We start from the raw sequence: 24,474 nt of genomic DNA on the forward strand, positions 1-24,474 counted from the left end.
TAAGCTTGTTCTAAGTAGGTGCTTTAGACCACTGAGCCATCTCACCAGCCCAATAAATATATTCTGCTCATAAAAAAAAATAGTTTCAAGTTGAGGGAATATCTGCATAGCCCTATAAATATGGTTCAAGATATTCTAAAAAATTGAATTATATGGCATATGGATTATATCTAAACAAAGCTGCTAAAAATAAAACAAAGAAATTAGTATATATTGAACATTCTTTGGATGCCATGGACTTTACATTCATTATATCATTAAAATTTCCCACCCACTACATAGTGAGGAACAAACAGGTGAGATTTATTAAGTATTTACTTCATGTGAGACAGTCATTCTCTGAGTTATTTATACATGTTAACACTCAAAAAGCTTTTTTTTTTTTTCTTCCGGAGCCAGGGATTGAACTCAGGCCCTTATGCTTGCCAGGTATGCACTTATTCAACTGAGCTATCTCCCCAGCTCCTACATGTTAACTCTCTTAGCCTTCATTTTATTATCCATCCCATTTTACAAGTAAGAAATAAATTTGGAAAGGACATGTAATAGGTACATGCCTGGTAAAGGTCAGAGCTAAGTCTAGACCCAAGTCACTTGCAAACTGTATTTACCTCCCTGCACACTGTCTGTCTTTGATATCTTCAGTGAAGTGGTTCTCCAAGTGTAATCCCTGGACCTGCACCATGGAACTTGTCGGAAATGCAAATATACAAACCCCACTGTAGGCCCTAATGAATTAGGAGACACTTTGAAGGTACGGCCAAAAATAGAAATCAATGTAGTCTACCATATTAACAGACTGAAAAAAAAAAATTCACTTAATAATTTTAACAATCTGGGCATGGTGGCACATACGTGTAATCCCAGCACTCAGGAAGCTGAGGAAGGAGGATCACTGAGAGTTCAAGGCCAGCCTGGGTTTCACAGTGAATTTAAGCCTAGCCAAAATCACATAGTGAGACCCTGTCTCAAAACAAACAAGTACAGGAAAAGCATTTGGCAAAATTCATCATCCATGTATCATAAAAATTTATCTACAAACAAGCAATAAAAGGAAAATTCTTCAACTTAATGAGGAACATGTAAAAAATACTTTACAGTTAACATCATACTAAAAATCAATCACACTTAATGGTGAAAGAGCGAATGTTTTCCCTCTAAGACTGGAAATATGACAAGGATTTCTGCTCTTGTCGTATCTATTTAACCTTGTACTGGAGGAGCCAGCCAGCCAATGGAATAAGGTAAGCAAAAGAAATATAAGAAAGTACATCAAAATGTTTGTGAGTTTAGGCATTTTTATATCTTCATATTGTCCTATATTCTCCAATTATGCCATAGAGGTGAGTCAAACCTGGTTCTTATCAAAGAATTTACAGTATTACATTCTCAGGGCCCCCAAACAGTGAAACACAAGTTAGAAGAGAGGCACGATTACTCTTGCAGGGTCTTCATAGCACAACAAAGTGCACTGGATTTGCATGAAGCTTCTTCTGGGACCTTCTAAATAAAAAAAAACACGGTGCCACTGGAGGGCTGCTGACAAGTTTGGGATGCTCAGAATGTAGGCTATGCCTCACTTCACCTCTCCAGCCTGGTATCTTTACCTATATGACTTAATCTTGCTGTGTCTCTCCTCTGTAAAATCAAAATAGTAAAAATATCTGCCAGAAGGGCTGAAAAGAAATTAAATTTCATGTACAAAAAGAGCACAAACACAGTGTTTAAAACATAGAAAGTACTTCCTAAAAATAACGATGATGTCTTTTCACAAAGCACAGATGAGCAGTGAAAACTCAGCTCAAGTTATTCTAAAGAGGGCTTGCTTATGCGAGAGGTAAAATAGGAGGCCTACAGAAGAAGGAACCAGGACAACATTGACACCAATTTAGCCCCAGTGACTGGCAGTATGTCCTGACTCCTGTTGATTGCATTGCTTTTTACATCCGGGGCTTTGCTTCTAACCTGACCCTCCCTACAATCACATCCCAGTCTTAGCCGCAGCTGGCAAATGAGGGCAGGGCTCAGAGCCACACACACTCAGGGAACTGCAGGGTGACCCAGATTCTAGGACATGCAGTTTGAAGTGGAAGGTATTCTGTTCCTTCTGAGTTGAGCGCTAAGAAAAATGAAAGACATTGTTCTCTTGCAGCAATTTCTACTTTTCATAGAGCAGAAGCTATGAGCTGTATCTAAAACAGCACCAAACACTGCTGGATAGCATGGCGTACCTCCTCACTGGAAGGAGCAAAACCAGGGCTAGGTTTGTATGTGCTTAAGGTTAAGAGTATAACCTGTAAGTCAGTTATCCAGGTTCAAATAGTCTGGCTGTGCTGGACATTAGCAGTATGATCTTGAATATGACCTCTCTGTTCTCAGTTTGCTGCTAAATTTAACAGCTCCTTCTTAAGCAGGGGTATTTGACCTAGAAGTTATTCAATATATTATAAACTATTTAAAGAGTTTAAATAGTTTAATAGTTTAAATAGCCAGTAAGAACTGACCCATGAAATCAGAGAGTGGCCCAAACAGGCTCAAGCATATGTGGAGCTCTTGATAACTGCCAGCCGTAGTTGAGCACATCAGGAGGGAGAAAGAGGACTTGCTCAAAAATAGTGCTGACACAATTGGTCAATCACATGGGAGAAAATGAACCAAACTACATCTCTTACATACTTTATAAAGAGATCAAGTGCATTAAGGACTTCAGCATGAAACTGAAGGGCTAAAGATTTAGAGATTCAACTACATTGAAATTAAGAGTATATGTTGATAAGATGGTAATGGTTTAAGGATTGACATGCGCATCAGTGGGAAGAAGTGGGGATCCAGAAACAAACACATCTACAGTCAACTGATTTTCAGCAAGGGTGAGAAGAGGAAAAAAAAAAGAGAGAAAAAAAAAAGAGTGAGAAAAAAATTAAATGGGAAAAGTCTTTTTAACAAATGGTGCTGGGACAGCATGCAAAAGAATAAAGTTGGACCCCTCCCTACTATACATTCTATACAAAAGCTAACTGAAAATGAATCAAATATTTAAAACTAAAACTATAAAATTCTCACAAAGAAATGTAGAAGTAATGCCCAGGTGTGGTGGCCCAGGCCTATAATCTCAGTACTCAGGAGGAAGACTGCTGCAAATTCAAGGTCAGCCTAGGATACATAGTGAGTTTCAGACCACCTGAACTACATAGCAAGATCCTATCTCAAACAAAACAAAGCAATCCAAAATACAGAAGTAAATCTCTATGAGGTTGGGTTAGATTATCAATAGTTGCTTAGATAATCATAGAAAAACACAGGTGACAAAAGAAAAAAGGTAAGGTGAATACCATAAAATTTATTTTCACAAAGGGCCAGCCAAATAGCTCGGCAGATTAAAGCACTTGCAAGCAGGCGCAGGGTCCAGGGTCCAGGGGTTTGATCCCCAGGCCTGCCATGCTGCCCCCCCCCACCTCCCTGGGGCACCCTGAGACGGCAATTGAGACTGAATGTGGTGGCACATGCTTGTAATCCCAGTTCTTGGGAAGCTGTAAACAGGCAGATCACTACAAATCCAATCTAGCAGTGAGACCCTGAACACCCTGTAGACCCTTCCCTAAAGTACAAAAAAAAAAAAAAAATCATGTTGTAAATGACACAAAAAAAGTGAAAAAATAACCCACAGAAGGGGAGAAAACATTTGAAGATCATGTATCTGGTAAGGAACCTGGAAAGTTTTCTTTAGAATATATAAAGAGGGGGCTGGTGAGATAGCTCAGTGGTCTAAAGTGCCTGCTTAGGTAAGCTTAGGCAGGTGCAGGGGACTGAGGTTTGATCCCTGGCACCACATGCCATGCCAGCCCTGTCCTCAGGGTAGGCTAAACCAGGCCCCATAAAAAATCTTTTTAAAAGATAGAATATATAAAGAACTCATATAAGAAAAAGGCAACAGCTCCAATTAAAAATAAGCAAAGAGGGGCTAGGGACATAGCTTAGTGGCATGAGAACCTGTATGGCAAGTGCAAGGTCATGAGACTTATTCTTGGTATCTCCCCACAAAAAATGAAAAGAAAAATGGGCAAAGAGTTGGAATAGAGGTATTTTAAAAAGATAAATGTCCAATAAGTAATAAAAAGATGCTCAATGTTATTATTCATTAGGGAAATGAAATGCTACAATAAAATACCACTTTACATTTACTCAGATGACTATAATTAAATAAACAGGAAGTATGTATTGGCAAGGACATGAAGGAACTGGAACCCTAATACATAGCTTAGAATAACATAAAATAGTTTAGTCACTGTGAAAATACTTCAGTAGTTCCTCAAGTAGTAAAACCACAGAAGTCAGCAATATGAACCATATGAACTAACAATCCCACTGCTAGGTACATACCCAAGAGAAATGAAAAATATGTCCACACAAAAACTTGCACATCAATGTCCACAGCAGCATTATAATTTATAATAGCCTAAAATACAAATACTGCAATGTCCATAGGCTGATGAATAGAGAAATGAATTGCGGTTTTCCATACAATGTATTATATAACACCACCAAGGAATAAAGTAATAACACATGCTATGACATGGATGAACCTTGAAAATATCATGGTAATGAAACAAGTCAAATGGAAAAAGCCACATACTGTATTATTCCACTCATATGAAATGTCCAAAATAGGCAAAACTTTACAGACAAGAAGTACACCAGTAGTTTCTAAGGGTGAGTGGGTGGTTAGTAAAGGGAGGAGGAGTAGGTATTGATGGCTGCTTGGTATATGGTTTTGTAGAAGACAGAAAAATGTTCTGTGGTTAGCTTGTGGTAATAACGGCACAATCTTAAGAATACACTAAAAAACTAAATTGTACACTTTGAGGTAAATGGTATTTGAGTATTAACAATACAGATGATTAGATTAATCAAGACACTATATATTATAAAAATGCAAAAAGTTTGGATAAGATACTTATAGCACATATAATTGATGGTAGGTAACAAGATCATTTAAAAGAGCTTCTATAAATTCATAAGAAAAAGAAAAACTACCTGATAGAAAAGCACATTTCTCCTACAAAAAAAAAAAATCAGTTATCCCTTAGCATGTATCACCAGTAATCCCCCCCCCAAAAAAACTGTTCATACTATCTTGCTATATAGGAAATGCAAGATAATGTTATGTAGACATAGCACTGTAGAGCCAACAGACTTGAAAGGCTATATGCCACAACACAGGTTGGAGAGAGTGATAAAATGAATTTACCCTCTGCAATGAGAGGGTAAGTTGGTACAATCACATCAAAAAACAATGTGTTGTTGTCTTTCAAAACTCAACATTTGGTTGGGCATAGTGGCCCACATTTAGCATTCTCAGAGGCTGGTGCAGGAGTATCATAAGTCTGAGTCCAGGTTGGGCGACTCAGTGAAGTCCTATCTTAAGAAGTAAAAAGGGCTGGAGATGTAGTTCAGTGCAAAGGCCCTGAGTTCAATCCCCAGGACTGCAACAAAACAAAACACCTATCAACATTTGTACATCTCGTGATTGGCATTTCCCTCTTAAGTATATGTGTGCACATACGGAGATGTGTACAATAATGTGCACATCATCAAAATTCAATATTTCTGAACAAGAAAAACATATCTTATGCCCTTCCATAGAAAAAGAAGGGTAGATTGTGATACAGCCCTACAAAAGAATATTAGAAGCAGTGGAAATGGACAACTGATATACCAAATAACATACAAAAGTCTTAGAAATATAATGTTAAGAGAAAAGGCAAGATATATGTGTGTGTGTCCATCCTAACAAACTCATCCTAGCGATGACACATTTTAAAAAGTAATTATGCAAATAAACTCAAATTTTAAGGTAGCTATTACTGGCAGGAAGAAAGTTAGATGTGGTAGGGAACAGACACATGGTTATGTGGTATATGCTACAACTGGTTGTACCACTGAAAGCTCTAAAAGGTTCACCATCACTGATTTATCTAATCTTTGAATGGGGGGTTGGGTTCATAGTTGTTTATTACATGTGCTCTGCACATAATATTTATTAAATTCACATATTCTTTGTCTTGTCTATGTGTTCTCCAAAACCAATGGTGTTGACACCCATGTTTCTACATACAGCACCCTCCCATATTTCTTTTATTTAACGTGTTTGGTACAGGATCTCACCACGCAGCTTGGACTTGTAGTGATCTGTATTTGGTACAGGGTCTCACTACACAGCTCAGACGCATAGGGATCCTCCTGTTTTCAATCTCCCCAGCGCTGGGATTACAGGCATGCGCCACCACGCCTAGTCTCAGTGGCCAGCTCAGCCCGTCTGGGGGGCGGGGCCTGTGCAGCATGTGGTGCTGGGGATTGAACCCCACCCTGTGCTTGTCTAAGCAGGCGCTTAGTCTACTGAGCTATCTCGCCAGACCTATCATATTTCTTATATAAATTCTGCTTATTAAAGTGCATGCTCTTTGTACAACTTGCCAACATCTAAGCCCCAAACATGTGTGAAGCTCAAAAAGATTATCCTATATTAGGGTTTAATAAAATTACAATCAAATCCCAGTTTCTCAGCTATGCAAAATAATAACTAATAAATTTCACTGTAAAAAAAGAAACCAGTTACACATGTATAAGAATGACTAAAATTAAAAATAAAAAAAACCTGACAACATCAATTGTTGATGTGGACATGGAGCACCCTGAACGCCCCTACAGCACTAGTGAGAGTATAAAATGATAAAAGATGATATAAGCACTGTGTGACAGTTCCTTTTAAAAGAAAAGAAAATCTGTCCTTTAACACGATAATTCTACTCTTATTTATGCAAGAGAAGTAAAAGCAAGTACTAAAAAAGGGCTCATAACAACCTTCCAAACACCTTTATTTGGAATAGCCCCAAAATTTACTAGGTGGCCATCAAAAGGAGAATAAAGAGAAAAGAAAAAAATTAGAGAGGTAGTTCAGAATGAAGGCTCTGTGTTCAATCCCCAGTGTATTCCCAACATATATTCATAAAAAGAGTATCTATTACATGCTTTCATTTACATAAATTTTTGGAAAACACAAAAAAAGAATGAAACAAATCAGAACAGCAGTAATATCAGGAGGGGATGGGTACTGTCTGGCAAGGGGCATGAGAAAACTCAGGGATGACAGAGAAGTCCTTTATCTTGACAGGGTCTGGACCATCAAGCTGTAACCTCTGTACTCTCATCAGAACTCAAATAATCATGCAGGATGTGAGGGTGATCTGGCTGTGACATCTGTCATCCCATTGATCACCAGGGTTTATGTGGCTGATCTGGTTGGTTCCACCCTCACTGACCCATGTACCTTCCTCTTGAAGCTGTGGACTCAGGAGAAGAGGACAACCACCCTGACAGAGGACTATTTCCTGGGCCAAGGGTAACTCTGTTGCCCTGGCAGAACCTCCAAATGAGCTCTCCAATAATAATGCACATAGAATTATCCATGATACAAATATTTAAAAGAAGTAAACACATATTAAACTCTGGCTGACACACTGAATTGTTTTTGAGGGGGGTATGGTAAAATGTACTGATATCTGCAATTTACTTTGAAAAATGTTTTAAAAAATAAAATGGGGCTAGAGAAATAGCACAGAGTGTTTGTCTCAGAATGAATGAGGTTCTGTGTTTGATCCCCAGCACTACAAAATTAATTAATTAAATAATAAAAGGTGGACTGATGGGTAGTTGGATGAATAGAACAATAAATAGACAATAGAACAAATAAAATATTAATGGTAGACTATAGGTGATGGTTATATAAGCATTAACTACATAATTCTTTCAATTTTTCTCAGACATTTTTCATAATATAGTATCAGGGAATAAAAACACTGATATGGAATGACTGCTTTACTATAGAAAATATACTTTCCAATTACCATAACAATACCTGTGTGGCTCAGGCTAAACACAAGACATACTAGCACATGATTAAGAAATCACAGACCTGCATAACATAAATTAAAAAAAATTTTTTTGGCCCCATTGGGCAATGCGAAGGAAATGTTCAAATGGGAAGGGGAACAGAGAGGGAAAGGGAAGGGAAAGAAGAGAAAAGGAGAAAATGAAATGGAGAAAACAGAACAAAGTTTTTATAAATGAGGAGAAGAGTTGAATGGAGGGGAGGGGAATGGGGTAAAAAGAATCAAGATATATTATGTACAGGTACAAATTCCCTATGAGGAATGTAATCACTATGTATATCAAAGGCATACCAATAAAATTAATTTTAAGAAAAGAAAGCAAAGATATGCCCATTCAGATGAGAGAGAGCATGTTCAGGATGGTATGGCTGTAGACAGATATGCCCATTCAATAATGAGACATTTTAAATCCTCAGTGGTCTAAAAAGTCATTAAATGCAATTGTGTGTATATAGTAAGGCTAGCAGCAGAGTCTGAGTCCATTTTCTATGGCTGACTGGGCAAATTCTGTTCCATATCTGCAAAATGAAGGGAAAGGGAGCCACAAAACCAGCTGGGGCTCGAGGTGACAGAGTTTAAGGGATCAGTAAAGATTGGTCCCACATAGTGTATGGCACAGGTTCTACATGCATAGGAGTCTGTATAGTTTGTGGTGGTCTCTGCACAAGAATTACAGGTACTTTTCATTTTCTTCAAAGGCATCTTTTCAACTCAATTTTCTACAATGAGCATGAATTATTCTGGTAATGAGGGGAGAAATGCCAAGAATTATTTTAGCCAAATGGCAATGATTCAGGATGATGTCATGTCTCTATCTCTAGCAGTAGGATATGGGTCTGTGCATTCTCAGCTTCACAACTAGGTGTTTCCAGGTCTTTTCTTGTCTGTTCCATAGGGGTTGAGTAAATCATCTCTAAGATCCTGTCAGACTGTAGTCTGGGATTTTTCTGGCTACATGATTTTCTTTTATGTGAGTAATAGATCCCCTCCCAATGCAGTATGAAAATTTGCACAACACCTTCCTGATTTAAACTCTGAAAAATGTGGAGGAACAAAATATGACTTGGGAGGCTGCATTCCCCATGAGAGTAATAGCTAAGTCAAGCCACAGGCTATATAAGAAGGTTCCCCACTCTATATAATTCATGGAAGACATTCTGGAAATGCTGCCGCTGCTAAAGCTGGCTGAACAGTGAGTCTGAGGACCCCTGCAGAATGACACTGCCCAGTGCCCCTTCCTTCTATGGAAATCCACCTGATGGCAATGCTTCATGAGCTCCTATGTAGTTATTGCCTCCCATAGAGAAAGCCGGCAGCTGTGATCAGGGAGAAGGCTTAGCACTGCTGATTAAGTGACAGTCCAAGCATCTAGCTCTCTGTTAATAGAAGTTACCAGCAGCCGATTGGATTAATTACCAGTTCCTTACAATATAAGCAGCAAGCTCCTCTCAACCCTGGCTGGCAGGAAGAGGATGAAGACAGGTTCAGGGGGAATCAAGGGGTGAACAGGGGTAGAAGAGAAGTGAGCAGAGCATGAGTGAAAGCCCCCATCAAAAGAGGTGCACAGTGCCTCAGAATAGCAAGATGCTTCCTGGGCATCTGTTCTGCTAGGCAAAAGGAGACAAAGATGAGCAGAAGGGTAGAATGACGCCACTGAGAGCTGGAAGGGGGGCAGGGGGAGTTGAAGTGAGCACATAAATGTTATGGGGATGAGGAGACCTGATAGGGTGCTAGCCAGCATAGGTCAAGGGATTCCCTCGTGGTGCTGACCTTCCAGGTGGATCAGGACAGCAGAACCTATGTCTGGACTGGAACCTCTGTGCCTGGAGTGGCCTCCGAGAAAGCCAAAGAGCAGATTCAGCAGTCAAGCAAGCTGCTTGCAGCCAGAGGACTCCACAATGCTAGACTGGGCACGGGGGTGAGACCTGAGCTGTCAAGCAAGGCCCACCCCCAGAGGGTCCCCCTGGGTTTGCGTTAATGCTGTTCTGGCTTGCAATGCTTCAGAACCTTGGCAAGGTGCTCTGTATTTTCCTTTTGCATGGGGTCCCACAAATTATGCAGCAGGTCACACTAGGAATGAGAGTTCCAGGGATCACTTTTGTGAATCTAACTGAATCCAGGATAGTGGATTGGTACCAGGGTCCCAAAGAGTTTTGTTTGGGTTGGATTCCAGCCACCCATGACACAAACTAACTCTTTTTTAAAAAAATTATTTTATTTTATTTTTTCCATAATTTTATTGAGAAACAAATAGCAATGAGACAGTTTCAAACCAAACTGGTAGGACAGTTTCAATAATTAACACATTGTATACATTCTTCCTAGACTAACTCTTTTTCTAATGCTTACCTTTGGGCCCACCAAAGGTCAGGAGGAATGCAGAGGGCAAGTCAGGAGGGCCACCACGGATAACTGAATTAGTGGAAACAACTCTGCCTTTTGCTGTTGTTTTCTGGTTTTGCTTTTGTTTCAGTGCTGGGGAGAAAATCCAGGGTGTGGCGTGCACCAGGCAAGGGCTTCACCATTAAGCTGCAGCCCCAGCCTAACTCAGCCTTTTGGTCAAATACAAGCTAAAATACTAACAAGGCACAATTTTATGCCAGACCAAAGAATATTCTCTCAGAACACTTGCAATCGCATGCAAGGAGTTTTAAAAAAACTGTTTCTACACCCTACGCAAACATCATGAACCTGAATGCTTTTGTGGAGGACACTGAGGAAAGCATTTGTTCACACCCTTTGACTCTGAGACCACACTCTTGAGAATGTGCCTCAGAGGGAACACAGATGAAAAATTTTACATTCCAAAAGCTGCTCGGGTAGCAGTTTGGCTGTAGTGACAATTTGGGAAGAACTTAAATGTTAAGCAAAGGAAAAGGCACTCCACAGCCATTCAATGGGTGCTAAGCCTGTCATCAGTGTTCATGGCAGCCATAGAAAAATTGTTTTTATGTCACACTGGTATAAAAAGGATATTCACATGAAGGAAAAATACTGACCCAAACCAGGGATTTAACAACAGTGACATGAGGCCAATGGAGTTATGGAAACATCTTCCGTATTTTTATTTTTTTTGGTGGGAGTATGTAAACACATACATGTACATATGTGTTTGTGTGTGGTACTGGGGACTGAACCTAGGGACTTTGCCCTGAGATATGTCGCTAGTGCTTTTATTTTTTGAGATAGGGTCTTGCTAAGTTGACCAGGCAAGACTCAAACTTGGGATCCCTCCACCTCAGCCCCCTAAAATGCTGGGATTTTCTTTTTCTGGAACTGGGGATTGAACTCAGGTCCTTGCACTTGCCAGGCCAAGTGCTTATTCCACTGAGCCATCTCCCCAGTCCAAAATGCTGGGATTGCAAGGATGTGTCACTGTGCCTCAGTAACATCTTCAACATCTGCAATTGTTGTAACAGTAAATGTCCCCTAAAAGTAACAAATGCTGTCATGGCATGTGTCTAGAAGTAACCCCAAAGCCCCATGCAGTTATAGATAGGGTTTTTCAGAGGTGGCTGGATCTAGAGTGTGGGACACTGGGATTGATTTATGGTGCAAAGCTGGGATTAAGGGTGCTAGTATTACGGGTGTGCGTGCTATCTCCCTAAGGGTGGGTAGCCTGGGTAACATATAATGGACAGAAAGAGGCTTTTCATACATCACTTGGACTTGCTGCTTGTTGCTTTTGCTATCCTGCCTGCCATGAACTGCCCCTCTGCCATGCCACTCTGTCTTGGAGCCAGCTGATTATGGACCAACAACCTGCAAACCTTGAGCCAAAATAAACCTTTCCTCCTTTAACTTTGGGTGTCAGGTATTTTGTTTCAGTTATTAAAAAAAAAAAAAAAGTAACTGAGACAAATGTATAGCTGAACCACAGAGTCTGGCCAGGAACAAAGCATGTGTGATGAGAGGGTGAGGAGGGTGGGCTTACGGGGTTCCAGGTGGAGAAGTTGCCAAATGGCTAAGGAGCTAAGGCTCATGCTCCAAGGGCCCCATTTCACACAAATTGTGCCATTTCCTCTGTGAATTTACTCCAGTAGAGAAATGTACCAGTGGCCTAACCGGCTGTCAACTCCTGCTGACATCTAGCCAGGCTCCACCTATCCACCTGGGCATGCCAGGCAGATGCAGGGGCAGCCTGAGGACACTGTCCACGTGGGGTTCTGATCCACAAGTCTGTGGCCTCCTTTTGCCTCAACCTGCCCCAGTGTAAGCAGCTGCTATTTCTGAAGATGTACGTCAAGAGTCATTACTCGACACACACGTCAGAGGGAAACAGAACGTAAAAGGCAATTTGTCTCTGGCAGCCGGAAGCCCATAACTTCATCTTTATTCATCTTGCTCACCAATCTGATCCAGTGCTGCTGTTAGTCTGAGCTGACTGGTGCTTTTACAGGAAAGCTAGGCATCAGGGAGTGAATCATGTCTGCAGCGGGTAGTGCTCTGCCCTGCAGGATGGTCCTCGGTCAGGACAAAGGCAGACATCCATCAGACAGAGCAGACCCTCCATTCCATAGGCCAGGCCCCTTGGCTTGACCTCCATGCTGCGCTGCCCCTCTCTATGGTGACACAGAAGCCCCTTTGCCCACTGCACCAGCTTCCTTGAAGACTCTCCGCTCAGTCTTCCTAGGCCCTCTGAGGCCTGCTCTAACTGTGGCCTGTGCTGGGTCCCCTGGGAGTCACAGAGGGCCTACTATGCTGGGTTCCCACACCTCCAGGTCCACAGGAAGTCACTGTTTTATACTCAGGGCCAAACACAGTTCCTGAAAAATGTTTATATTACCAGGGATGTTGTTGCATATGGCTGAACGGCTTGTACACTGCACAGCCCCAGGGGGGTGCCAATCACAACATTGCATTTTTTTTTGTGTGTGTGTGGTACTAGGGATTGAACTCAGGACCTTGTGCTTGCCAGGCAAGTGCTTATTCTACTGAGCTATCTCCCCAGCCATGTAGCTTTTTATTATTGCACACATCCAGCAAACTGAAGCAAATATTGTTCTGATGAATCTGTACATTACAACAATTTTAGGATGAATGGAAGTAAAGGTTTTGAGCAATCTAAGTGGGCTCAAAGTGACCTTGCACCAACCTGTGAAGATAAATGAACCAGCTCCCTACGGCGCGTTCTGCTGCTGATGCCGCTTACGGCAACAGAAGGTTGGAGAGGGGCATCATGATGCCTGGCATAGCTTTGTTACCCTATGCTACCAGTTGCTTTCTCCTGACGAGAGCTCTCCATTGTCCCTACTTGTCATTGTCCAGCCCTGGCATGGTGACATATTCACACAGGTACGGCTTCCCTCACTGGACCACACATCCCACCCCTTAGCTGTCCACAGAGGGCCCACCACCCTGGGTTCCCATACCTCCAGGTCCACAGGCAGCAGCCTTTCCTCAGCTCCTGGTGCCTCCTGCTCTGAATATTCTCCAATCCTTTCAACCCAGAATGCCCCACGTCTCCGAGGCTCTGAGTATGGCTACAAGGGTAATACCTGGATCTCTGTTCCTTCCTAAGGGAGGTTCCAGTACAGAGGACAGAAGAAGGCTGGTGGGGAATTGGGCAGGCTGGGCCCTGGGACCCTGAACTCCTCAGGTGGACATCTGTCACCTGTCTGTATGGTCCACACAGTTCTGGGACAAAACAACTGAAGGAAGCTATTGGCCAGATTTTCTGACAAAGAGCAAAGAAAAATTTCTTTTCTCTCTTCACTTACTGCTCTTCACTCTGCCACAAAAATGTCAGCTTTGAAATATTTCTCTGGCACTTAGCTTCTGTTAAACAACCAAGAATCCCTCTTCTGCATATCACCACATCCTATTTCCTCAACTTCTGAGGTTCCGCCTCAGAAAGTGAGTTCCCAGCCCCATCCCTGCAACCTCCACCCAGGCCAGGGCCCTTGAGAGTCTATAGCTCCCTGCTGGCCTCTTTCAGCCTTGACTCCCCACTCACCCAACCTGTGAGAAGAGCTGGGTGTGCAGGCGCCGATCCACCTTTGCTTGTGGGCCTTAAGGAAGCTACCTCTCTACCTGGAGCTTCAGCTCCTTCATCTACACAGTGATATGGCCAGTGGTCATCCTACTGCCATGGATTACACCCCCTCACCAATGTCAAGGCTCTCGTACTCCCACACACATCTGCTTTCAAGGTCTACAGTAGCTTCCTTTCCCAGGTGGGAAAGCAGTGGTGGCCTCTGCCACATCACCCCTGGGGCTCCTCAGGCTCCAAAGTCTGCAGTTATATCAACATGTAGTCTCTCAGTTATCTTGGCAGGCTGGCCTCTTAAAATTGTGCAAAAGATATCAGCAAAACACTGCAGCCCCACAGCTCTGCTTGTGAAATAACATGTCTGTCCACTAGGAGGGACCCAGAGAATCATCATGATAAGCAGCTACCATGTGCCAAGAAGGGGCCAGGGCTTTCATACATATTATTATCTCAATTATATGTTGATTTGTCAAATGGAATTCTCATTTCCTCATGCTAAATATAATCAGAGGCTCAGCCATGTGACCTATCTATGACAGAAGTCACAATGACCGCAGTTATGGCCACTGGTCACAGAGAAGACTTGAACAGAACTAATGCTGTAGTGAAGCTTGCTTTTCAAATGCCATGCAGCTCTTCCAGAGCTGGTACAGCTGTGCTCTCCTCATCACTCCTCCCTTCCTGGGGATTAATATCTGTCACCTCATGAAGCATGACGTCACAGTCTACCCAGTCCAGTCTTGGCCCACACGTCCTTTCTGACCTATCTCATCAGTGAGGGCCTCTTCTGCTACTCACCTGTCGCAAGGCCCTGAGACCTCCCTCTAGCCTCTCAGGTAACTTCCCAATCCCATCCTCCACCTGCCCACCTTCACCAACTCTCCACCATCCGGTTGGGTGTCACCTCTGGGAAGCACTCCGTGACCCTCTGGGTTTACCTAATAGACACCCCTACCCTGCTCTCCTAGTAATTACAGGAAAGCTGCTCCTCACATTATGACCCAAAAGGAAGGGGCAGGGGCAGAAAAGACTCTGTGTATGGATCCAATTCTGAGCTAGGAGAGTTCCCTGTGAACCCATTGAACAGGAGGCTGAGAAACCCTGCTAGGACCAAACACCAGCCAAGGATGCTCCTTGACACTGGGCCTCAGGTGGCCCTTGGTCTTACTCACTAAGAAGGTAGTGGGTCAGCTGTGGGACATCAAAAGTACTGAGTGTTAGGGACAGGGATGAGAGGCACATTACAGAGCAGGTGAAACCCAGCCTCCATTCTGCAGAATGGCCAGCCTTGGAGAGGTACAAGACTTGCATTCAAAAACAATCTGGGGGAGGGGGGAACCAATCTGGGTCCACTACAGGAGGACTCCTAGAGGAGGCTCAGAGGGGCTTGTCACATCCAGCCTTGGGGAGACAGCTTCAGGAGGCAGGGGCACTGGGCCCGTAAAGTTGAATCTGGTTAAAATATGAGCAAGTGGTAGGAACATTCGGCCAAGTGAGCAGAGCAGAATGAAGCTAGGCCAGGGAGGAGTTGTCTCCCTGTGGTTGAGCACCACACTAGGTCAGGTGGTGAATGCTAACCTCAGGGCACTGAAAGGCCGTTCTAGGTAGACTCAGCAGGGATTAGAGCAGAAAGCTGGTCCCTTGCTTCAGGCCTTAGCTCTTCTTCCCAGCACATGCCATGTATAGACAGCACAACAGCAAATACTTTGACAAGCTACCCCAGACCCCACTTGGGACTTTCTGAATGACCTTATGTCCTATATCAATTCTTAGCTGATATTCTACAAGGTGCCTTCTCTGAGAATTGTTTCTGTCCTAGTCCTCAAAGATGCAAAAACAAAAACAAAAACAAAAAATCCTTCATTAAAACAGGTTCTCAGAACATACACACATACACACACACACACGCACGCACACACACACACACACACACTCCACATACCTGGCACTCCTATCATAACCAAATGCAGGCTGCAGCACACTTGCGGCAGAGCCTTTGTGAAGACACCTGTCACCAATGACCTACATCAGCTGCCATCACTCTGATCTCTTCCTGCTTCAGTGACACATCACCTAGTAAGTTGCCCAACTCAGCTCCACTCTTGACACTGTGCAAAGTGCAACCAATCAGAGCTGGAGTCCAAAGACAGAAGCTCAGCAGTACCTGGCAGGGCCTGCGCAGGGCCAACCTGGCCTTGCTCCAGCTGGGGTCCACCACACCAGGGTGCCTGTTTTCCGCTTTCAGAAATTTACATTCCAACCAGAAATGAAGCACTAGTCTAACATAAATCTACACAAACACACCACAAATGCAAAGGGGCAAAACATCGAAACCTTACAGACTTAACACATGTATCTGCTCTTAGTTCTGGAACAAACCCTCTAGACTTCACCTTTCCCCACATCTCAGCTTGTGAATACCCCCAAGCGTCATCCTTGGAGAAGTGGGCTTGAGATCTGTCCTTCCTTCTTCACATGTGGCTACCTTGTGAATAAACTTGCCCTTCTGCAGAACTCATGGTTTCAGTGGTGGGCATATACTCTAAAGTGGCCTAGTGGGTGTGACTGGATAACAGTGCCAAGGGCTGAATAAACCTTAGAAGAGATCCCTGTCAGAGGCCAGTCTGTGTCCCAGGTCCTGTTCCCAGGTGCCACTGTAGGGCATTCCTCCTGTGCCCCCGCCCCATTCCTCCCAGCTTTCCCTACCCAAGGTGCCACTTGTAGAGAACTAGTCCTGCTACTTTGTTCTCCTTGGGGCCAGGAGATAGCTCAGTGTTAAGCACTTGCCTGACAAGTGCAAGGTTCTGAGTTTGATCCCTAGTATAAAAGAAAGAGAGGATTTTCTGCTGAGTGAGGATTTTCTGCTGAGTTCCGGGAGCCCCCAGACCCAGTCCTAGCCCAGGTCCGGGGCACAACAGGTTCACCCTTACGGGCAGCAGCGGGAAGGATTGAGCACAGCAGCCAGACCCAAGCCAGACGCAGCTGTATAAGTCCAAACTTTGTAGAGCTGAACTTCAGTACGTGCGAAGGTTATAACTACAGCAAAGATCTACAACAAAGGTCAGAAGACAGTGCTACACAAAATGACGAGAAGGAACAAAATGCAACCTCAGAACCCAAGCCCACCTGTAACAAGTACAGAGGACACTAACACAGAACAAATTGGAAATCACACAGCTGAAAGCAATGAATCAGCAGCTTCTGAAATAAAACAGCTGCAGAAAGATATAGAAGACCTCAGATTGGAAATGAGAAAAGAAATCCTTGAATTAATAACATCTGCACTAAAGAATCAAATGCAGAAACATATGGAAGAAACCCAGCGCCCACCCAGAACAAGTGCGGAGGACACTAGCTCGGCCTAGTATAAAAGAAAGAAAGAAAGAGACAGAGAGAGAGAGAAAAGAGAAAAGAAAAGAAGAGATATACTTTGTTCTCCTGACCTGAAGGCGAAAAGGATGAATGGAAGACACAGAGATTAATATCCCCAGCAATTGAAGTAACACAAGATTCACTTGCCTCCTATTATCTATTAAAATATGCTCAGGCAAACAACTTAATCTCAGCTGTATTAACTTTCCCTCGAACCTGCAACATGCCCTCATCACATGATGCCTTTCTCCTCCATGCTCACAGAGGTGGCCAAGGGGGTCTTAATCTTCCTCTGGTCTCCTATATACCTCCAAATGGGCATTTTCTTTTGTGGCTCATGAGGCTCTGTATGAAGCAGAAATAGAAACACAAATTACCTATCATTAGATTACATAGAAGTACATAATACCTTATTCTAACCTCCTAGCAACATTGCCAACAGGTAACTTTAATGCTGCTGTATTTTATATGAGGAAACCAAGGACCAAAAAGGTTAAGAAGCCCACTGAAAGATAGGCAGTGGCAGGCTGTGATTCTAACATACCAAGGAGCAGTGTCCTGCCCACAGGCTCCTTGGAGCTCTTTATCCTACACCCAGGTCTAGGAGCAGGGTCTGCCCTTCTCCTGATGCCCCTTTGAAGTCACTTCTCTCCTTCCTTCTTTGCGGGGAGGTCATAGAAGACTACAGACTCATCTAGAGGCACACATACTGGCAGGGTAAGAACTCAGATCTGGAGACACTATGGGGTCTCCAGAGTAACAGTCTATCCAATGAGCCTTCACAAGCCAGGAACAGTCCTGTGACTGAAATGGTTACTGCCATGACCTCAGTTCCTGGCCCCTGGGAGGAGATAGCAAACAAGTTTCCCTTTTAATCTACACAGAGGTGGGTATAGGTGTGTGACACAATTTTACCGGAGCCCATTCTAAATGGGGAAGGCATCAAACTGACCTTTCATATCAATATCCTTCAATGTTACATGAGAGAGACCAGTCTCTTCTGGACTGTGTTCTGGGGATGAGGCCCACACATTGGAGAGGCCTGGAAACTCCCACTTTCCAGTGCTAATGACTAACCAGGCCTTTTGTAGCTTGGGGCTCAGCCTTCTTCCCTCCTTTCCCTTTAGCCCACGAGGTCAACATCTAAAATCTGGGAGATTTTCAGCTTGTTTTTGAAAACCGTTCCTGCCTTCCTAGGCTCTCACGCACAGAGTATATGAGGGACCCCATCTTATTGGCCTCTATAGCCTCCCACACCGAGGCTGAGTCCTGGCTGCTCTTGGCTGACACACTGGCCCCTGGACCTCCTCCTTCTGGGGCAACCAGCTGTGCTCCAAGTCCTGTTCTAAGCATCAGGCCCACAACAACCAACCTGAGCCTCCTCACCCGCAGACCCAAGGTAAAGATTGTGACACCAACAGGAGGGGTAAGACGGAAGGCTGGCATAGGGGGGTCCGGAAATCAAAATTATAAATTGTTCTGTCCCCAGAACCAGCTGCTCAGGTCACACCCATGCCTCCTACCACAAGCAACCAAAAGCAAGTGGCCATTAGGTCCAATCTCCAGAAAGTGGCAAGTCTTCCAGATAATGGCAACAAAGAAAATCACTCTGAGGGCCAATGGAAGAAAAACAATTTAACACCTAACTAACGCGTATTTTCTTTATTTACAAACTCCACAATTCATACTCTGAATAAATACATCTAAACTGATAGCAAATCATTGTTTAAACTTTGCATAAAGAACATAACTAGTTTGACAATGATACTAATAAAAATCTAGAAATTAAGGGCAATTCTCTAAAACCAGAAAACATACTTTGGACAATATTCACTTTAATGGATTTAAAAGATTCTTAAGACAGTCCACAGCATCAGCTCCCAATGAAATAAACTTCTAACGTTTACAATGGTGAATACCCTCAGACTCCGCACCCTCTTTTGAGGAGAATATGTATACTTAAACACGACTCTTGATCTGAAGCTTGGAGTTTGCAATTTCAGAGGTCTCTGGAACCATGGTCAGTGAGCGCTCCAAGTTAATAATCCGGCTCCAGAGAGATCAGAGAGAATTAATTTCTAAAAAGGAGCTGTTTCTACTAAATGCTGGTTCAGTGAAATTAACTGTCGCTGTGTTTTTTAGGTTGACGGAGTTAAAGAATCTAATCTCCCTTAGAGATTCAAATTATAACAGAAACACGCATCAAGATAAACACAACAAATTTCACTCACGGCAAAATCTCCAAACATCAGGAATAGCAGGCAAGAGTCTGGCGAGTTTGCAAGGTTTCAACTTAAGACAGCTGTTTTCCCGCAATGCTAAGGAAGGGCGCCAGGACTTGCCTGCCTGACCACCTGGGACAGTCACTGAAGATCACCGTGGGAAGGGTGAGCATTCTCAGGGATGGCCCTTGCTCACACCCAGGTGGCCTTTCAGAAGGATCATGCAATGCGCAAAGCCAACAGCCACCGATGGCTCCACACGAGGCCCTTGGAGTTGAAGCAGCAATTCTGTGCCCCCGCCCCCCTCAAAGCATGCGGGCCTTAGGGAATGTGGGGACCCTCCCCCAGACTACAGAAGAAAAGGTAAGTGGACTAGCTCAACACGACCGCCGCTTCACCATTTTTTCCAGAAAGATCTGGATGGTATTTCTTTTCCTTTTTTCAGGAGTTAAACGGACAGCCAAGTCTGTAGAGGCAGCCCCTTTCGCAAAATGCGCGGTGGTTATGCTAGAGCAGAGCGCACGCCGGCAGGGTGCAGGGACAGGGGTTCCCTGCGCGCCCCAAGCCGCGAGGGAGTGACATCAGAGGCTCGCGTGGACTGATCCTGCAGCAAAGCCTGGCACCCGGCGTGCGTGCGCGGGGAATGGGCCTTCCTCCAGGCGGAGGCCGAGCAGCACTAACCCTTCTTAAATTTATTCAGGCAGCCAGAGCTGCAGAAGGAGCGCACGGAGGCCGTCTCCCAGCAGCCGCGTCCCTTCATCCCCGCGGCCGGGCGGCCTCCGAGCGGTCGGGCGCTACATGGTGCCAGACTCCGGGCTCACACGGACGCGCGCACAGCTCGGCGGGCCGCCCGGCGGAGGCGGCGGGCGCTCGCGGGTCCTGGCGCTGCGCTACCACAATGCACCACTGCCGCCCAACGCCCGGGACAGGAGCCCGTTAACCCTGTCGGCGCCGCAGGAGCCTAGCCCGACCCGGCCGGCAGCGCTGCCTCCCCCGCCTCCTCCCCCGGGAACGCAGCCCGCGCAACCCCGCAGGCACTCTGGACGCTGAGTGTAGGGCGGGCTTCCCATCCCAGCGTCACGTGAGAACTCGAAAACCCCAATGAAGGTGTCGCCCCCTGCAGCGGCAGACTCGGCGTTGCTGTATTTCACCGGGGAAGATGCCCTTGAGAGCATGGGGCACGTGGGCAATGGGGATACCCCGGGGCTTGACGGTGATTCCAGGAAATTGAGGTCACCTCTGGGACCTGATCATCTTCTAACCTCGCTGCGCTGGCTGAGGCACCAGTGTCGGGCCACCTGCAGCCGCCTGGGAGCTGGGTTTCCCTAGAACCTGCTACCATGGGCTGCAGGTATCTAGGGACTGGTGTCTCTGCCCAGATCTCTGTGAATACATGTCCCCAGTCCAGTTGTGCGCGGGACTTCTCCACGGGATGTATGCTGGGCATCACAAACCCAACTACCCAAATCTAAGCTCTCTGTGTACCCCTAGAATCTATTCCGGAACACTTCCCTGATTCTCCCCACCTCCACCACAGCTAGTAGTAGTAGCGCCATCTTCCCAGCTGCCAGAACCTTGGAGTCATCCTGGATTCCTTTCTCAGATCCGCACGCGCTCAGCCAGCACATTCTGAGGCTGTAGCAGTACAGTAAAACCAGGATCCGCTGTTATTACCACTCCCACTGCTGCCTCCCACCCCCTGTGGACTCTTACAGAGCCTCCCAGCAAACTTCCCTGCTTCTCCCCTCTCCCGCCAGGCTAGAACAGCAGCCCTGGCCCACATGTTCAATATGTGCTCAATTGTACCACTCAGGGTCTCCAAGACCTCGCAAGCAGGCTGTCCAAATCGTCATGACCTCACCCCTCCAGTTCCTCTGCTCTCTTTCTCTTTCCTGCCACAAGGATATTCTGGCTTCAACACAAAGTCACAGCCAGGCAGTCCAAGCCCTGGCAGACCCTTGGCTCAGTGTCCCCCTCTCCCACCACTCTGCTCTGGGAATGTCTTGTCTTTCCCCCTGGATGATGGGCTCTGTGTCCCAGGTCTGGGCTTTGCATTGTTTCATCTCTAGTCTTGCCCTACACAACCCTACAGGAACACAGCCAGAGGGGTTTATCTAACATAATTGAAACAACAGCCACTTTCTCCAATTTAAATTTCAAATCACAACAAAGCTCCTATTTTTAATATCTAACAGGTGATTCTGGGTCAATAATTCCCTTCAGGCCTTTGAAGCAACTACTTCTTCCACTTAGAGAATTAGTCCTTAGCACTTATGTGAGAATCACTGGCCCAGGGGATGGGAGGCATTAACCATGCCGGGCCTTGATTTTCTTTTCTTTTCTTTCTTTCTTTCTTTCTTTCTTTCTTTCTTTCTTTCTTTCTTTCTTTCTTTCTTTTTTTTTTAATGTATTTAGTATAGGGTCTACAGGGTCTCATTACACAGACTGGACTCACAGTGATCCTCCTGTTTTTAGCCTCCCAAGTGTTGGGATTACAGGCACACACCACCACTCCTATTCTCAGTTACCATCTCAAGCACCCTGGGGTTGGGGCTGGCATGTCACAACAGGGATTGAACCCCAGTGGCTGCACCTGCCTAAGCAGGTTCTTCAGTCCACTGTGTTATCTTGCCAGGCTTTGGAACTTGATTTTCTAGCTACCAAATGGGAAGCAAAACTAACGTGGAAATGGTTCTAGAGATGGAGTGAGGGCCAAACACCAAGCCCTGGACTGTGTGTTGTACCTGCACTTTCTCAGTTCTACCAATACAGTAAGTCCCCAACTTACAAGGGAGTTCGTTCCATTGTGGTGTGATGTTCTGAAGTCAGATTCATTCGTAAGCCCAACAAAGTGAGTCTTATGTATCTTTGACACCAATATATAATGTGAAGCATAAAATAATGTGAGGTATGTTCATACCTGTGGAAGTTTGGAACTCATATGTTTGTAAGTTGGAGACTTACTGTACCAACTTTTACAGATGAGGACACTAAACCTTGCTAAGGTGGAGTCTCGCCCAGTAACCCACCTGTTCTGAAAGGTCACATTCTGAACCCTGCTCTATGGGGGTCAGTCCCCGAGCAACCACAGACCTCATGAGAAAAATGTAGGGGGAAGCTGGCTGAGGTAGCGTTTCAGATGCTATGGGGAAATGTTCGGAAAAGCAGAGGCAATCTTTCCATCTTCCTTTTCTCTCTTGAGATGAAGGTCTCACTCTGTTGCCTTAGTTGGTCTTGAACTCCTAGACTCAGGGGATCATGCTACCTCAGTCTCTCAAGTGGCTGGGACTGCTGCAGACAGCCAGTACTAATACCTAGCTCACAGGCAACCTTTTAAGGATTTGTATGTGTAGCAACAAATCATACTCAAGATATTTAAGCAAAGTCCGGAAGAGTCTATTTAACACAGGGCTGTCCTCTGCATCCTGAGAGCTGAGGAAATGGAGGGCAGGAAGCTCAAAACTGCACATCTGTCTCCACAGATAGTGGTCTCTGTTCTCACTGGGCCTCTCTCCTGTCTCCACTATCTATCCCCCCATCACCTAGAGCCACCTTGACTTATGGTTGTGGACTTGAGAAGTGAGGAAACAAAACAAGTCCAGGAAAGTCAGCAAAATAACAAAAAACATGAAAGTTACATAGTTCACTGTTTTGATATAGATCGTAAATGTGTTCCCCAAAGCCACTGTGTTAGAAGCATGGTCCCAAGTGATGGTGCTACTGGCAGGTGGTGAAATCTCTAGGAGAGGGCCTTAGTTGGGAGAAGTAGGTTACTGGGGGAATGGCTTTGAAGGGCATATTTCATCACATGGTCCTGACTGTCTTTCTCTGCTTCCCAGCTGCCATGCCTGGGGAGGGCAGCTCTGCTGTACCACACACTGTCCACCATAATGTTTGGCTTGGTCTTGGCCCATAGTGATAAGGCCAAAGGACCATGCAGTGAAAGCTCTGAAGCCATGAGCTCAAATACATCTTCTCTCCCTTAAGTTGATTCTCTCAGGTATGTTGTCATAGTAACACACTGTTATGGCTTATGTCTAAATGTTCACACAAATCTGCATGTGGTCATAGGTGGGGATTTTCAGGGGTGGTATAATCTAGGGTATGCAATGCTGGGAGTAAGAGTATGTAACTACTGAACTGATTTGGTGTATTTCTGGGTGGAATTAAGGGTGTTCTATCCTAGGTGCGAGTGCTACACAACCTAAGGGCAGGGAGCCTGGATACAAATAAAGAGACAGAAATAATCTGCTGTGTATCACTTGTTGCTTGCTGCTTGGATGCTTTTGTTGTCTTCTACTTGCCAGGTACTGTCTCTCCTCTGTGGTGTCCCTCTGCCAAGGTGGTAACCTTGCCTTGGAGCCAGCCACTATAGACTGAAACCTCTACACACACTGAGTTGAAATAAACCTTTCCTCCTGTAAGTTTGAGTGTTGGGTGTTTTGCCTCAGCAATGAGAAAAAGTGTCTAAGACACACATCCACTAAAGTACTAACACACCCACTAAAGTACACACACACATTTTCCCTTTATACCTCATTATTTTGCACTGTAAGTCACATGAAAAAAAATTCACCAGACTCTGCTCATGCAAAACCTAGCTGACCAAAGTGTGAGGAAGCCAAAGAAAGAACTTTCAGGTGATTCCAACTGCTCTGCCCTGCTCTGAGCCTGTGTGTTTCCCTCCCACCCTGCCTGCCAGGGCTGACCTCCAGCTCTCCTCTGGCCCTCCTCTGCAAATGTCCTGAATCTGTCTTGAACTGCTCCAGATGCTGTCCCCCAGAAACCCCCAACATAACCTCCCAATACGAAGTGTACCAACTCTAAGACCCTTTCAAGGTCTACTCAGCCCAAATATCTTAGCAGGCAACCCCGGAGGCAGCAACATCTTTCCCTCTCCAGTCCTATCTGACCCCAAATCAAGAGGATCACTTCCAAG

At 44.8% G+C, this 24,474-nt stretch overlaps 1 protein-coding gene across 6 annotated transcripts in view; it reads right to left on the minus strand.

The window, feature by feature from the left end:
* Osbp2 (oxysterol binding protein 2) overlaps window positions 1–24,474 on the minus strand; it is a 252,348-nt gene that overhangs the window by 50,376 nt on the left and 177,498 nt on the right. For 2 of the 6 annotated variants that reach the window (XM_012512560.2, XM_023705814.1), the window contains exon 1: window positions 20,217–20,376. The exons of the other annotated variants lie outside the window; for them this stretch is intronic. In XM_012512560.2, the coding sequence (XP_012368014.1) occupies window positions 20,217–20,295 (79 nt within the window). In that variant the 5' untranslated portion in view covers window positions 20,296–20,376. Of the gene's footprint in view, window positions 1–20,216; window positions 20,377–24,474 lie in introns of those variants that run through there. 6 annotated transcript variants of the gene reach the window in all.

Source organism: Octodon degus, unplaced genomic scaffold, assembly GCF_000260255.1.
Source record: "Octodon degus isolate 3935 unplaced genomic scaffold, OctDeg1.0 scaffold00230, whole genome shotgun sequence".
NCBI lineage: Eukaryota > Metazoa > Chordata > Mammalia > Rodentia > Octodontidae > Octodon > Octodon degus.